Consider the following 15346-nt stretch of genomic DNA (forward strand, 5'->3'; position numbering starts at 1 on the left):
TATATTGTATATTGGCATTTGAAAAGCTTTTATTTTTATTTTTTCTCCCTCAATGTCCTTGAATCTTAAGAGAATTGATATGATTTATACAATATATATTGTTCATTTTTTGGATTAAGCTTATAAATAATACAACCATTCTGTCATGTCAGTTAAATCATAATTAGAGCTTTTCTAAAATCTTCAATCAACATACCACGAAGATTCTTATCAAAAAATACAAAAAGGGAAAAAAACATGAAGCTTGTAATGGCATGTTAAGTTTTCAATTTTATGGAAATCGAAATAGAAGAAGTTTTAGTGAGGAAAGACATATATATATATATATATATATATACCTTTCCAATCACCATTTTCTGGCAATATATATATATATATATATATACATATTTTGCGAGGAAAGACAAGTATATTTTTTGTTACTCAAATCTGTAGTTTAGGAATATAATTTTATGAATCAGCATAGGACCCTTTTCTAGCATTTGTATATATATATATATATATATACATTGTCATTTGAAAGTTTTCCATTTCAATTATGTTTCTAACTTGGAAGTGTTACTTGTGATTGTCTTCCAAAGAATCTCTACCACTCTTAATGCAAACTTTTCAAACAGCTTCAATTTAGGACACTGGTACTTTGGACCCATAAATAACCTATTACAAACCAAGCTCTTCTTTTGCATTTTTCTCAATCCATTATTTTTCTCTTTTAGGTCCCTCCCAATTTAAGCCACTTTTGGAAAATGCCATAAGAAAAAAATGTGATTAAAAAAATAACATTTTTCGCAATAATGTGAAACAAAATTTGATACATTTCTAAAATTTTCAATTAAAAAAAAAAAAAAAGCATCTTATTAAAGGATTCAATAAAAGTAAAATTAAATTCCAAAGTACATTAACTGTATGACTTGGCGGGAAACTGGGATGGCTTGGCGGGCCCTACCCTACTAAAGAGTGAAGCCACATAAGCGTTTTGTCCGGTCCTCACAGTCACTGCAAGAAGAAGTAGGAGACAGACGAAATCGTCGGACGACCACCGTGCCATTACTTTGTACAGCACCGGATCTCTCTTTTTCTCTCTGTTTCTGTCGCTGATAATAATTATTATTTTTTTGAAGTTTTTGCAATTATATTTTTTTTAGGACATTTTTAAAAGCTAAATCACTTTTGCTCACTTGCTTGCACTTGTACACCTTATGGTTTTTTTTTTTTTTTTTCCTCTCTAATTTATAATCCTTTGATTGAGTCAAAAAAAAAAAAAAAAGAAAGAAAATTTGTTTGCATTTTTTTTTTAATTTTTTTATTTTAGAAAACTTAATTGAAGCTTGGTTTGTCATTGTTGATTTGCTTTGAGAGTTACTTTATGGTGCTTCTCTTTGTTGTTTGGAACATTTTAATTGGTACAACTTGTGGTCTGTTTGATTCTCTCCTGTTGATTGAGCTACCTTAAAATTATGGATTCCATTTTATGGGTTAGGTATGATGCTTAGACTTTGGAACAATGGGTCGCTTGCGAAAAGGTCAATCATTGATTTTGAGTATGTTGGAAAAGGGTGAGATAATTTTTCCCCCAGTGCCTCCTACCAGTGTAACAATGCCCAAAGCAAGAAGAAGAACAAACCGGCATTGGGAACCAGCGCCTCAAACCGAGAATTCAGGTGATAGCAGTGAAGGGAGTGATGGTAAGATGCACTCTCATATTGGTTTTTTATTTTTTTTGGTTGCAAAATTGCATGTGTCAATTTCTTGGCTTACTATTTGATATGGGTGAAATCCTGCTGTAGCTGAGACCATAAACGTGCAGTCTGAGAATGAAGAGGAGGTAGAGCTGCTACCTCGACAGCTGAGATGCAGAATAAAAAGCCAGAGGGAGCCACTGCTTCAAACCAAGAAACCAGGTGGTAGGCGTAAAGGGGGTGATGGTAAGTTGCACTTTCATATTGGTTTTATGCACAATACATGTGTCAGTTTCTTGGCTTACAAATTCTTATGTGAAATCCTGCTGTAGCTGAGACCGTAAACTTGCAGTCTGAGAAACGTAGAGCAAACAGCCAGAGCAAACCATTGCCTCAAACTAAGAAACGAGGAGGTAGTAGTGAAACGGTTGATGGTAAGTTGCACTTTCATATTGGTTTTATGCATAATAAATGTGTCAGTGTCTTGGCTTACAAATTATTATGTGAAATCCTGCTGTAGCTGAGACCGTAAACATGCATTTTGAGACTGAAGAAGAGGTGGAGCTGCCAACTCGACTGCAGAAACGTAGAGCAAACAGCCAGAGCAAACCACTGGCTCAAACTAAGAAACCACGTGGTAGGAGGGGAGGGGGTGATGGTAAGTTGTACTTTCATATTGGTTTTTGTGCAAAATGCACTATATAGTGTTGGTGATGAATAAAATTATATTGATACCTTAATGAATACAGTACAAAGGCTACAACATATTTATATACACAGAATGATAAAATGATAACTACTAAATCTGATACTAATCTGTAAGTAACAGCACTAGTCTAACAATGTACCAATCGTTAAGATAACCTTCATCGACAATTATCAACTGTAACAATAAGGATCACTGTCTAATATCTCTAATAAATGCATGTATCTATTTATTGTCTTACAACTTGTTATGATGAAATCTTGCTGTAGCTGAGACTGTAAACATGAAGTCTAAGAATGAAGAGGAGGTGGAGCTGCCACCTCCATTGGTGAGAAGTAGAGCAAACAGCCAGAGTGAACCACTGCCTCAAAACAAGAAACAAGGTGGTAGGAATGAAAGGGGTGATGGTAAGTTGCACTCTCATATTGGTTTTGTGCAAAATCATGTGTAAATTTCTTGGCTTACAATTTTTATCCTGCTGTAGCTGAAACCATATACATGCAGTCTGAGAACGAAGAGGCGGTGGAGCTGCCACCTCCACTGCAGAGACATAGAGCAAACAGCCAGAGCAAACCACTGCCTCAAACTAAGAAACCAGGTGGTAGGAGTGAAGGGGGTGATGTTAAATTACTCTCTCAATGTCTCATATTGGTTTGTGCGAAATCATGTGTCAATTTCTTGGCTTACAATTTTTTATCCTGCTGCAGCTGATACCATAAACATGCTGTCTGAGAACGAAGAGGAGGTGGAGCTGCCACCACCACTGCAGAGACATACAGCAAACAGCCATAGCGAACCACTACATCAAACTAAGAAACCAGGTGGTAGGAGTGAAGGGGGTGATGGTAAATTGCACTCTCACTGTCTCACATTGGTTATGTGCAAAATGCATGTGTCATTTTTTGGCTTACAATTTGTTTTGGTTAAATCCTGCTGTAGCAAAGACCGTAAGCCTGCAGTCTGAGAACGAAGAGAAGGTGGACCTTCCACCTCCTCTTCTGAGACTCTACCGCATTCCAAATACAACACTCAACAAGAATCAACTGCCTGAAGTTATACGCCAAGCATATGCATCAGCAGCTGCATCTGTGAAAAAGGCTTTGGTTTGTGAGCTCAAGTCTCGAGACAATTTTGATGTGGAATCCATGGTTGATTTAGCAAATGATGCTTTTGTGTCATTGGGCTCACTCCATGCTGATTTTGGTGATTTATATAATTCAGTTAGAGATTTTATCCAGTACCACTGGCAACTCTCAGAGGCCAAGAAAGAACTTAGAATGAAAGGATGTATTTTGGAAATGGAAGTTCATTATTTTGATCTTTGTGATCAATCAGATAAAGCACACAAAGCACTACTTGGTGCTAATATTTCGCTTGCCGAAACTGAAAATGAGATTGTACAAATCCGAGAGATATTGAATGACCTTGAAGAGAAGCTGAAGGAAGGAAATGAGAAGATTGGTGCTTGGCAAGAAGAATGCAACAGACTTGAGAAGTCTTATGAGGAAGCCAAAGCTAAGGAGCAAAATTCTGCTAAACAACTAGCAGAGCATAAAAGGATCTTGGAACTGATCAATAGTCGGCATGATAAGGCCATGGCTGATATTGAGAGGACTATGTTTTTGTTATCATCTATGTGTGAGTTAAACAATGATCAATCCTGAATTTTATTAGCTATCAGTTATGTACAGGAGGAGACAACTGCATTTTGGAGGGGTGAGGAAGTAAAACCCATAAGCATGTCAATATTGCTATCTCCTTTATTTTGTTTGTAGGGAAAAGACCGAAAGACAATTTCATTGTCTTATTCCCCACTCGTTTAGCAATGTTATATAATCTATGAAACAGAATAGTAGTCTCTATTTTTTTTTATTTTTTATTTTAATAGCATTTGTATATTAATATATTGGCATTTAAAGCTTATCAATTTATTTATTTTTTCTTTTTCTTTGTGTTCTTAAAAGTATAGGAGAATTGATATGATTTATACAGTTATATTATATATTTTTCACATTTTCTTGGGTTAAAAGTTTATAAATAATACATTCTGTTATGACTGTTAAATCAATGATTAGAGCTTTTCTAAAATCTCTTATCAACATACCATGAAGATTGGTAATGGCATGTTAAGTTTTCAATTTTATTGAATCCAATGTGTTTGAAAGCTTTAAAACTAACTTTATGTTTATAGATATCATTTAGGAACTTAGTTTTTCTATTTTTTTGGTATTATTTAGGAATTTTAGTTATAGTAAAGGGGAAAAAAAATTTGTACCCTTATCTTTTCCTTTTTTTTTTTTTTTTTTTTTTTTGGGTGTCTGGGGACTGATCCTTATCTATTTTTTCAAAAATAGTTGGTAGAATTCTTTATTAGTAATCATTTTCTTCATAATTTAAATGAATATTCTTTGAAGTATCGAATAAAAAAATAAAAAAATGGGTCACCAATACATTAAAAAAAATAAAAAATAAAAAAACATTTCAACCAATAAACGTCAAACAAAAATTCAATTTCAAAAATCTTAGCCATGAAGGTTAGAACATAGAATTGGATTTTGGAACGACGTCGTCAAAGAGGACCAAATCGGACTTTAAGCTGGCGTAGCCCTAGTGAATTTTTGAGAGAATTCAGAACTCTGTGTGATCCAAAGATGGCGAGCGAAAATGAGCCTGCAAAGCTTCTGTTACCATACCTTCAACGAGCCGATGAATTGCAGAAGCACGAGCCTCTTGTCGCTTATTATTGTAACTCTCTTTCTAAACCTCTTCAATCTTTTTTTTTTTTTTAATTTTTACATAACATATTATCTTCTTGCCCGCAGTGTTTTTCGCTTCCGTTAAATTTGAATTTGCATTAATACGATTTTTTTTTTTTTTTTAATTTTTGGTTGGGGACTATATGTAGGTCGATTATACGCAATGGAACGAGGGTTGAAGATCCCTCAGAGCGAGCGTACCAAGACCACCAATTCCATCCTTGTTTCTCTCATGAATCAGCTTGAAAAGGTCAATTTTTTATTTATTTTATTTTTATTTTTTGGGTTTTGCAAGATTGGGTCTTATTTTATTTCTTCGTTCATCCATGTCTTATTTTGTGAAATAAGAAAGTTGTGCATACATACTATCTTGTATTTTTCGGAAACTAGATTCGATATAATAAATTTATTAGTTTATTTAGATGCACCTGTACTTAGGCTGCGGTTGACCATCTGATTGCCGGTTGCCAAATCTCAAATGTGTGCTAAAAAAATGTTTTGGGATCCGCTTTGCAGCCGAAACTATAATATGTTTCTGCTGCCTGTAATGCCCATACATTGTTTGTTTATATGTTTTCCTCTCGGTTGTGAAATGGTTGTCAGTCTTGAAAGAACAAAGATGATATCTTTTTCTATTTGATGTATTGTAATGCCAATGAACAGAGTTTGAATAGGAAACCGGCTGTAAGAAACTATAGCTTCTTCTTTATCAAGGTCTATTTCTTTTACAGGATAAGAAGTCCCTCAAGTTGGGGCCTGAAGACAATCTGTATGTGGAGGGATTTGCCTTAAATGTGTTCGGGAAGGCAGACAAGCAAGATCATGCTGGACGAGCAGATTTGTATGTCAGATTAATTTTCTTATTTATGCTAATAATTTTGAAAATGGATTTTGGTGTTTATGTTTTGATTGCTTGCATTCAGTTTTTTTATTTTTTATTTTATTTTTTATTTTTGGTTTTCACAGTGGCTCACAATAGGCACTTGTGAAAATAGATCATGTTATTGAGTATTTTTATATTTTTCATTCACGCATCATATAGTCCAATACTCCCATGAGTAAATGGACAGTATATGGATTCATGTAGGCTGCTGATGATTGATTTAGACAAGGAAAATAACTTTTTAGTGTATTCACCATACACCGCACTATTTTGTTTGTGGTTTTTTTCTGTTTAAGTTTTAGGATCTAAACAGGTTGGAATGTATCAATAACTCATCAGTATCTGGTCATGACCATGATCCCGCTGAAGTAACCATATTTAAATATATTGAATAATGGGTGGTGACAGCAATTTATCTGTTGTTCATGTTAGATGTGTTATATATATTCTTGAGAAGTTAATAAATGTCTGTGATTTAGGAGTCTGTTCTTCTGATCTGTTTTACAGGAATACTGCGAAAACATTCTATGCTGCAAGCATTTTCTTTGAGATTCTTAATCAGTTTGGTGTACTTCAGCCTGATGTGAGTTTCTAATCATGTTCAATACTGCAGCATTTAAGCTTTTTCGCTCCGCATTAACCCTTCCTTAGGATTTAGACAATCTTATGTTAATGTTTTTAGCTCATACATCCTTGTATTAAATGTTATTACTAACAAAGAGATCATATACACAGGACAGCTTATTTTTTGGGTAATTAAGGCTTTTATGTTCTTTTGCAGCTTGAGCAGAAGCAGAAGTATGCAGCTTGGAAAGCAGCAGATATAAGGAAAGCTTTAAAAGAAGGAAGGAAACCTATTGCAGGCCCTCCTTCTGGTGACAATGACCTATCGGTTCCTTCAAGTACTGCCAGCGGAGCACATGTATGGTTCTCAACTTGACAGTTGTTACTTTTGAACATCTTGATAATATAAAAAAGTGGGCTTCTCATAGAATTGTCTGATATAATTAGTTTTCATGCATCAATATACTGATATGTGTTTTTACCAATGGGAACAAAGTGATATAGTGCTCATATAATCCATATTAAGTGGTTTAATATTTCACTGTGGGTCATGCAGTGGATCACATTACTTTATTTTTAAGCATTTTAGAAAAGGGGCTTCTCTTAGAAATATTTACAATTAGTTTTGAAGTAATTCATGTATGGAGGTGTGTGTATTCACTATACATATAGTGCTGATCACCATGCTAGTTCTTTAATTTAGGCAGAGTTTTACATGGGATGTTTATAGAAACATATATACAATAATATTATATATCTCCCACCTCTTCCCTCTAAGCTCGCTTCAGTTGAGTGAAGAAGCATATTGATTGTTGGCAGCTTGGTGGCTAGTTATTAATTTGTTAGTTTTTTGTATAGCATGACATGGCCTTGTCTTTGAACGAGAGGATTGAGGACTAGCTCAACATTTCTAGTAATTGGACTCATTCAGAATAATATGCAATGATGGTGAACATGTGCTACTCTGATTATCAGATATTTGCATATACAACATGGTTCAGAATGAGGTTTTAGTTTCATTATAATCATGTAATCCTACGAGTTTACAAAGCCACTAGAAAGGTGATTTTTCATCCTAGAAGCTTCATCTATATCTATCTTTGCAGGATGTTGGGCCAAGTGAACCTACTTTTAACAATTCCATGCCAGAATCAGGTCTATCACCCTACTCTTCTGACAAGGTTAACAACCAAAATTCTACAAGCATTGAACCGCCATCTTTTCATGATGAAGTGAACAACCAGCATTCTACAAACATCCCACCGCCATTTCAGTATCATGATAAAGTCAACGACCAGCATTCAGCACACACTCCACCAACACAGCAGTTCCATGATGAAGTCAGCAACCACCATGCTACAAACCTTCCACCACACACTCCACCAACACAGCAGTTCCATGATGAAGTCAGCAACCACCATGCTACAAACCTTCCACCAACTCTTCCATCGTACCCTACTGCTGGTTACCCTTCCCATGATTTCCATCCACCTCCTCCAGCAAACAGATCAGATAGTTTTGATTATTCTCAGCCATACCACCACCAATCCTATCCACAGGAACCCCAACAGCATTTGCCTCATAATTATCCTCCACATGAAGCTAATTCTTACTCATATACTCATTTCCAATCTTATCCGGGTTTTTCAGAGAGTAGTCTTCCGGCTGTTCCATCTCACTATCCGTCCTACTTTCAAGGCCCTGATGCTTCCTACTCTCCCCAATCAGCTCCTCCTACCGCAGACTATCCCTCAACCACCCAATTTCAGTCAAGCAGCAAAAATGGGAAGGTTACAGAACCAGTCCCTTCCCCCGCAAAGACATACGAGTATGACAGTAACTACCAGCCACCACCAGAGAAAATTGCAGAGGCACATAAGGCTGCCAGATTTGCAGTTGGAGCATTGGCATTTGATGATGTGTCAGTTGCAGTGGATTTCTTGAGGAAATCACTTGAATTATTGACGAACCCGTCAGCTAAACAGTGAGGTTCTTGTGATTGGTTGGAACCGGGATGTGTTTCTGTCAGTTTGCTTGATTGATATGTAAATGTCATTGGATATACATACACACGATCTAATCTTGATCACCATACACGTTTGTGAATGTATTGATATGCCTCCAGTTTTTTTGAGCATTTAAGTGACATTTACTTTCTTTAAGATTTTCAGACAAGAACGACTCGTATAAGAGTTGTTAGTCTGCATGTCTCAAGTTTAAAATGAAACCTTTCCCATTTCGGAGTTGTAGTTATGAAACCCAACCATGTCACTAAACAATTACGAAAACCTGTGTTTGAACCCCTTGTATTCTGTCCTGTTAGGGAGTTGATGGATCACAATAAAAGAAGTGAATAGGCAGGCAATTCCATAACTCGAAAACTAATTAACATACTGGTAGGAGAAAACACAAGAAAAGAAATAATGAGTTTGGTGGGGAGGAAACAAAATAAAAATAGCAAAATGATATTGGGCCATTTCAGGATTTGTCCATCACGTGTGTAGGGCCAGTTTTGGAAATCGATTCCCAAAATCCAACTTTCTGATTCTTATTTTTTGGTTTCTGGAGGAGTATCTTGATTAATTGATATAAACAAGACAATGATTTTAAAAAAATTATGAGTGCATCTTGAAGATATGTATAGCTGCCATTAGTTGGAGACTAAATGAAAAAAATAATGATAATAAAATTATTCCATATGAGCAGCAACTGCAACTTCCTAAGATACATGCTTATGATTTCCCACCTACAAGTACTTTCTTTGTCCTCTATATGCTAGGCTTTTGTCTTTCTTCCCTTGTACCCATTTAACTTTCGTTGGCTAAGCTCACATTGTGTTCACCATCATCAAATCTACCAAGAAAATCATGAACTTTTTTACAGTGGTCGAAAACTGAATGAAAGCCCAAGAGATTTTGTCCTCATCTCTGTGCAATTTAGGATTCTTCTTCAAGTATGAACAAGCAATGAGAGTGTCCAAGTATTTTGATTCTTTGTTATCTAAATTTTACTCTGGAGGCATTGAGTAGTTTTATCATTTAATCATAGTTTGTAATTAATTATATATATATATATTTCATAACTCTTCCTTTTCTTGGATATTGATAACAACTAAGTTTCCATACATTCCTATGAATTTCTTCCCTCTTGAAGACTCCGTCAAATCTAACAATTAGCAGCCTCTTACATTCACATTGAATACATTTATGCAAACCACTTGATCAATATATATATATATATATATATACACCTTTGGTCCTTCATTTAAGGCGGTTGTTATATCTGAGAAGAAACATGGGAGCCAAAAATTCTTGCTTTCGCCCATTTTCAAGTGCTGAGAGATTGCCTGAGGAGGAATATGATAGTCAAAGTGTTGGTTCAAGAGCAATTTGGGTTATCGATTTTTTGAAGCCATCACGGTTATGGACAGAGAAGGATAGAAAAATGCAGCAAAAAGAGCAGCAACAATACCAGCAGCTGAAAGTGGTGAAGGAAGTGGTTACTTTAGAGGAGTGGTTTTTAGCTTCACCAGGCAAGGGAAACTATTGCTTTTGGACCAAAGGAGGAGACTACTACGTTCTCAAACAATTGTCCAACTTAATTTGTCCATCGTTATCTGGAGATTGTGCAGATTTTGTCACTGAATCTAGGGACAGAGTATCTTTGGGGAAGCTATTGACGAAGGAAGAGGTACTTGATATTGGAGAAATGGATTTTTCTTCAGTAAGCAAAACTGAAAGTGGGAAGAAAAAGAAAAGGGTAACCTTCAAGCTACCTGAAGACTCTGACATAATTATATTTTATTCACCCGAGGTGGATTGTCAAGTTTGAGAATTTAGTGAACATTTACTTTGTATTTGTATGAAATACACTCTTTGCTTCTATGTATTTGGAAGAATTTTTTGGCTTGTGGGTTTTGTTAGTGGAAAATCTATTAAAAAACTGGTGTAATATAAAAAACTGGTGTAATATATTGGGGTAGAGAAAAATAATGGAGAGGTTCTTTATGTAAGTTTATTATAATGACATTGATTGGATGTATGAAATCTAGCAATTAGTTTTTGCATGTATCATTTATCTTCTGTTAGTAAAGCATATAAAGGCGCTTTGAAGATTCATAAATTAGTTTTGTCTGGGGATGTAAACTTAATTAAATAGGTTTAAGTACAAGTTGTTGAGGAATAATGGCCATAAGATTATATCCAAAGAAAAAGAAGTGTACATATATATAAACAAATGCTCTAAAACTATTAATGAAAAGGAAAAGAACAAAACCTTGTTTGAGTTTGTAACTGAAATAACTATCACCATCCAAAATCATAACTCATCACCTAGTTTCTAATATTAAAATAAAGTGAGGTAAAAAATAAAAATAAAAATGAAAGTAAGTAATTCAAAATGGGATTGCACAAATTTTCAAGTAGACGAAAGCAAAATCCTTCATTGATACAAAAACTTTCACATATAGACAGTAATAATAAGGCTATAAAGGAAGCAAAAATGAACTGGGATTTTTACTAGCTTTATTTATTTAGCTTGCATTCAAGGGAACACAAAGTCACAAAGCCCATCGATACTAAAGGTAAGTACACAGTCAGTAACAACACGTTCAGAAACACACACAAAAAGAAGAGGAAAAAAGGAGAAGAGACAGAGGAGTAAAAAGCTAGCCCATCTTTTTTTTTTTTTTTTTTCCGCTCTCTTTGTATGTTGGATTCTTCTTTTTCTTTCTTTTTTCTATGTAGTGGAAATAACACACAAAAAAGAGGAAAAGAAAAGGAGGGGTAAAAGAGATCAAGTAAAGAGGCAGATTTTTTCAGCATCTTTATTTGAATCCCTTTTGTTTTGTTTTGTACTCTAGGTAATCTCTTAAGTAAAAGACAAAGAAGCAACTATGTGGAAGAATTGGAGTTGCTCAAGTGTCTCTTTGGCATGGTTTGCTGCTCTGCGTTCCACTCTTAAAAAGAGTTCCTCACTCAGCTGGTCCCCAATGTGGGCATCAACTAGGACCCCAGCAACACTTCTGCAGCTATTGGCTAGAGCTCGACCCACCTCTGCTGCATCATCAGGCTGGTTCACTACCAGTGGGCTTCCTCCTTTGAAAAGCTCAAGCTTATTTATCCCAAATGAACCTTCTGCTTCTATTACTTGTCTAAAATCTTGTAAACTTGAAGCATACACTGGAATATTGAAACTGTCACGTTTTTCTCTGCTTATGAAGCCCTGCATATCGTATATAACAAATCTCTAGCTAATTAGCTTATATAAATATACAAATATTATCCGCTATGCTTCACTAACACTCTTATATTGGACATCATGATCATGTGATCTAGGAGCAGTTACGTTTATTATTTTTAATAGGATGTTAAATGTCCAATATAAGCTGTTTGATGATGCATGATAAGTGATTTTTTATGTATGTAAACTATACATGACAAATCAAAATTACCTAGTAAATCTTAAAGTTGACATATATAATCTATCATGACATTCACAATTAAATTAAATTAGTATCTACAACTTATAGACTAACCTAATTCAAATGTCAAAAACATTTGTTTTTTCGTTCCTGGTTGAAAAAAGTAACATGCACCGTGAACTAACAGACAAAAAACCATGAAAAATGATCATTGTATTGTATCACTGATATGATCAATCTAGTTAATGGAACAGGATAGGATCGTATAGTTAGGTTTCAATGCACTCACTTTTTTAAAAGGCAGAAGATATTGAAAAAGTGGGTCCCAATTGTTTTTATATGATTATTTGAGAACCAATAATCTGAAGGATAAAAAACGTCCTTCTTGTCTTGCTACAAGCCGTATATGATTATGTTGTACTAATACTCACATTCTATATGTCCCAATTTTCCAAGGTCAATAACATGGCCCACACCCACCATCCAATAGTTATAATTCTGCCGACACAAGGAGCGACAAGTGGAAGGGCTAGATCAAATTTTGGGAGATCATCTAACGGCTAAAAACAATGTGATTTAATCATGACCAGTGAAAAATCATAATAAGGGTCTTGGTAAGACCAACAACATTCAATTATAGCTCCTTTTTATGGTGTTTGGTTGCTTTCTGGTCTGCCAAGAAGCTAAAGAAAAAATGTGGCCAAATGGGTTAAAAAAAAAAAACAAAAAATTACTATTCACACACATTCATACACAAACAAAGAGCATAAAATCAGAATGTTTTGTGAGAATATGATTGTTACCTCTTGGACAAGATCATCCCAAGCATCCTGAAAATGGGTCCCAAAAAGGAGACCTGCCCCACCTTGGTCTGTGGGGTCCTGTGAGGTCCTCCCTAAGCAGACAAGAAACATGGACCCGCCTTTCTTCATCTCCTTGGATCTTGATCTGAGAAAGCTTGATAAGTCTGATTTGAATTGTTTCTTGTACGCATTTGTTGTTTTCTCATTGGCACCATGGATAAATACCCTTCCCTCGTTATATGCTGCTGATGTTTTGTCTAGCACACTCTCTGGCACCTGGTGGTCCCACTAAAATACATAAGATGCATGCATGGTATCCATATGTAAAACTACACCCTCTAGCTTCTTCTTTTCCCCTTAATTTTTTTTCCCCCTAATCAAACCTCACCCTCTTGCTAATCCCATCAATATCATGTATATTCACTCTGTTATTAAATCAACTCGATAATACAATATTATTTCTAAAAAAGCCTATGAGATAAAAAATAGGTTACAAATAAGAAAACAAAAATTTTTAAATTAAATAAGTTTTTTACAAATAGATAAATAAAAATAGATTCAGCCCCATTAAAAAAACAAATCAAACAATTGTCATCATCGGATCCACCTAATAAAATTTATTATTTAAATATATAACACCAAAATATTTGTAAAAAAAAAAATCACTAATATATATGTTTCACAATTTTTTTGGAAAGGTTAACATAGATAAAGCATATAAATTATTATATATTGTCTTTTTATGAATTATAGTTCTTTTTTCTTTTTCTTTTTAACCCTGAAAACCATATTAATTGTTGGCATTAACTTTTTGACTATCTAAAAGCCGGCAAGAAATCAAATGGCTAAGATATTTCAACATCATGCATATTATTTATTAACTTATCCTCGGGAACAAACTTTTTGTATATAAATTAATTTCAGCAAGCTAAATATTCTTTAATTTTACGTATTATTATACTACAAGGTATAATGAGAGCTAAAATAAATAAATAATCAACCAAAAATAACCTGGGAGAGCCAATGCAAGGAAAAGGCAGAGTGGAAGAGGTTGATGGACCTAGCCGGAAAAAGTCTCCGGTAAAAGGAACCTGGAACTCCGGCAGCGAAGTAAGAGCGATGGTTATCAGCAGCAAGACACTCCTCCATACTTCCACCGTCGATGTTGGTCAAAGGAGGGAGGAGCTGGAAAAGGGTGTTGAAGTCATTGCTGGGGAGGTCGGAGAAGAAGGCTGAGAACTCCGGCTGCTCGTGACCAGAAACCTCGTAGCGCTTGGTCATGTGTTTGATAATGGCATCTACCATGAAGATGGTGTTGGTGCCACTGGAGCATCCGAGGTCCACAACCACAAAGGGTTCCTCAGGGGAGCTTAGTTGGACGCCGTCTAGGGTTTCTTTAAGAAGATGAAACATGGATCGAGCGTGTCTTGCCTGTGCATGGAACATATTCACCTTTTATTAATTTCTTCACGTTTCTTTTGGTATATACCTCTCAACTTATAAGCTTAGTGTGTGTGTATATATATATGTTGTAGAAACAAAAGGATAAAAGAGAAGGAATAATATATAGTATAGAGGTTGGAGGTGTTTATATATATAGTTTTCTAAATGACTAATATATATATTTTCTTTTTCAGAAGCTAATCTCTGCAATCAAGTGCAAATCCACCAAAGAATTAATATAGATCTATAAGGGAAAAAGATAAAATAAAAAGAAATGGAAAAGAAACCCATGAAAGCTTAAAAGATACATATAGATAGAGTATTATATATATATATAAATTAATAATAACAGACAAAAAAAAAAAACCTGGGCTTGGGAATTGTTGGCATAGCTAGATGCTCCTTTGCCTCCTTTCATGCTGAGAAGATTCTCGAGCTTCATGTTAGGAACAACAACGTTATCTCCCTTGGGAGCCATTTGAAGAAAAAGGGAAAGTATGTCTCTGCAGGGCAAGGTGGAAAATGGAGGGGTTTTTATTGCGAAGTGGTTTTGAATATATAGAGTAGTGAGAAGAATACCTCATGTTTATATAGAGGTGTGCAAATATATGTGAAAGGAATTTATATATTTTATTTGTATTTCTTTTCTTTAATTTGGAGCTTTGAGGATGGTGCATGCTTTCTTAATTTCTTTAGATCTAACGTGCGCCAAGTGGCAATAACAGGTTTTCTTTTCAAATTCTTGGTAGTGGTGTTTTTTTAGAAACTGCCTTTTGTATTCTTCGTGTCAGCAAATTGGAAAATCCCTTTATTCAATATTAATTTTGAATTAGGCGCATCAAATTGTTTATCATATGTATTTATTAAATGATACCGTAAATAATATGATTAATTGGTTATATATTAATGATTGAAAAATTATATAATCTAAATATAAAATCTCTCCCTTTCCTTAAAAAAAAAAAAATATATATATATATATATATATATATCAATATGCGAGAATTGAAATATATATGAAAATTCAACAATAAATCAATTAAAATTCTCACATTATCTGTTTGATAAACAATTTAACATCTCTATATAT

The 15346-nt window shown here is 34.7% G+C and overlaps 3 protein-coding genes across 4 annotated transcripts; 2 read left to right on the forward strand and 1 right to left on the reverse strand.

Moving 5' to 3' along the window:
* The first annotated feature begins 931 nt into the window (after positions 1-931).
* Positions 932-4327, forward strand: LOC112489237 (uncharacterized). 2 transcript variants are annotated; one of them, XM_025067439.3, is made up of 9 exons: positions 932-1054; positions 1481-1685; positions 1788-1925; positions 2012-2113; positions 2200-2337; positions 2655-2792; positions 2870-2983; positions 3093-3230; positions 3325-4327. In XM_025067439.3, exons 2-9 carry the CDS (start codon positions 1505-1507, stop codon positions 4047-4049), a joined length of 1674 nt encoding a protein of 557 aa, XP_024923207.3. In that variant the 5' UTR covers positions 932-1054; positions 1481-1504; the 3' UTR covers positions 4050-4327. The 2 variants fall into 2 exon arrangements, with proteins under 2 accessions (XP_024923207.3, XP_024923208.3); XM_025067440.3 differs by having other exon boundaries at positions 1481-1661.
* A 500-nt stretch (positions 4328-4827) lies between these two features.
* LOC107434330 (protein HOMOLOG OF MAMMALIAN LYST-INTERACTING PROTEIN 5) lies at positions 4828-8750 on the forward strand. The gene is made up of 6 exons (XM_016045785.4): positions 4828-5130; positions 5291-5391; positions 5873-5982; positions 6532-6607; positions 6806-6946; positions 7695-8750. The coding sequence occupies exons 1-6, from the start codon at positions 5037-5039 to the stop codon at positions 8574-8576; spliced, it is 1404 nt and encodes a 467-aa protein (XP_015901271.3). The 5' UTR covers positions 4828-5036; the 3' UTR covers positions 8577-8750.
* A 2329-nt stretch (positions 8751-11079) lies between these two features.
* LOC107434320 (indole-3-acetate O-methyltransferase 1) lies at positions 11080-14825 on the reverse strand. Its single transcript, XM_016045772.4, has 4 exons — positions 14624-14825; positions 13825-14244; positions 12814-13089; positions 11080-11811 (listed from the first exon to the last, which is right to left on the reverse strand). Exons 1-4 carry the CDS (start codon positions 14732-14734, stop codon positions 11458-11460), a joined length of 1161 nt encoding a protein of 386 aa, XP_015901258.1. The 5' UTR covers positions 14735-14825; the 3' UTR covers positions 11080-11457.
* Positions 14826-15346: the final 521 nt, after the last annotated feature.

Source organism: Ziziphus jujuba, chromosome 1 (genome assembly GCF_031755915.1).
Source record: "Ziziphus jujuba cultivar Dongzao chromosome 1, ASM3175591v1".
In the NCBI taxonomy this organism is placed as follows: domain Eukaryota; kingdom Viridiplantae; phylum Streptophyta; class Magnoliopsida; order Rosales; family Rhamnaceae; genus Ziziphus; species Ziziphus jujuba.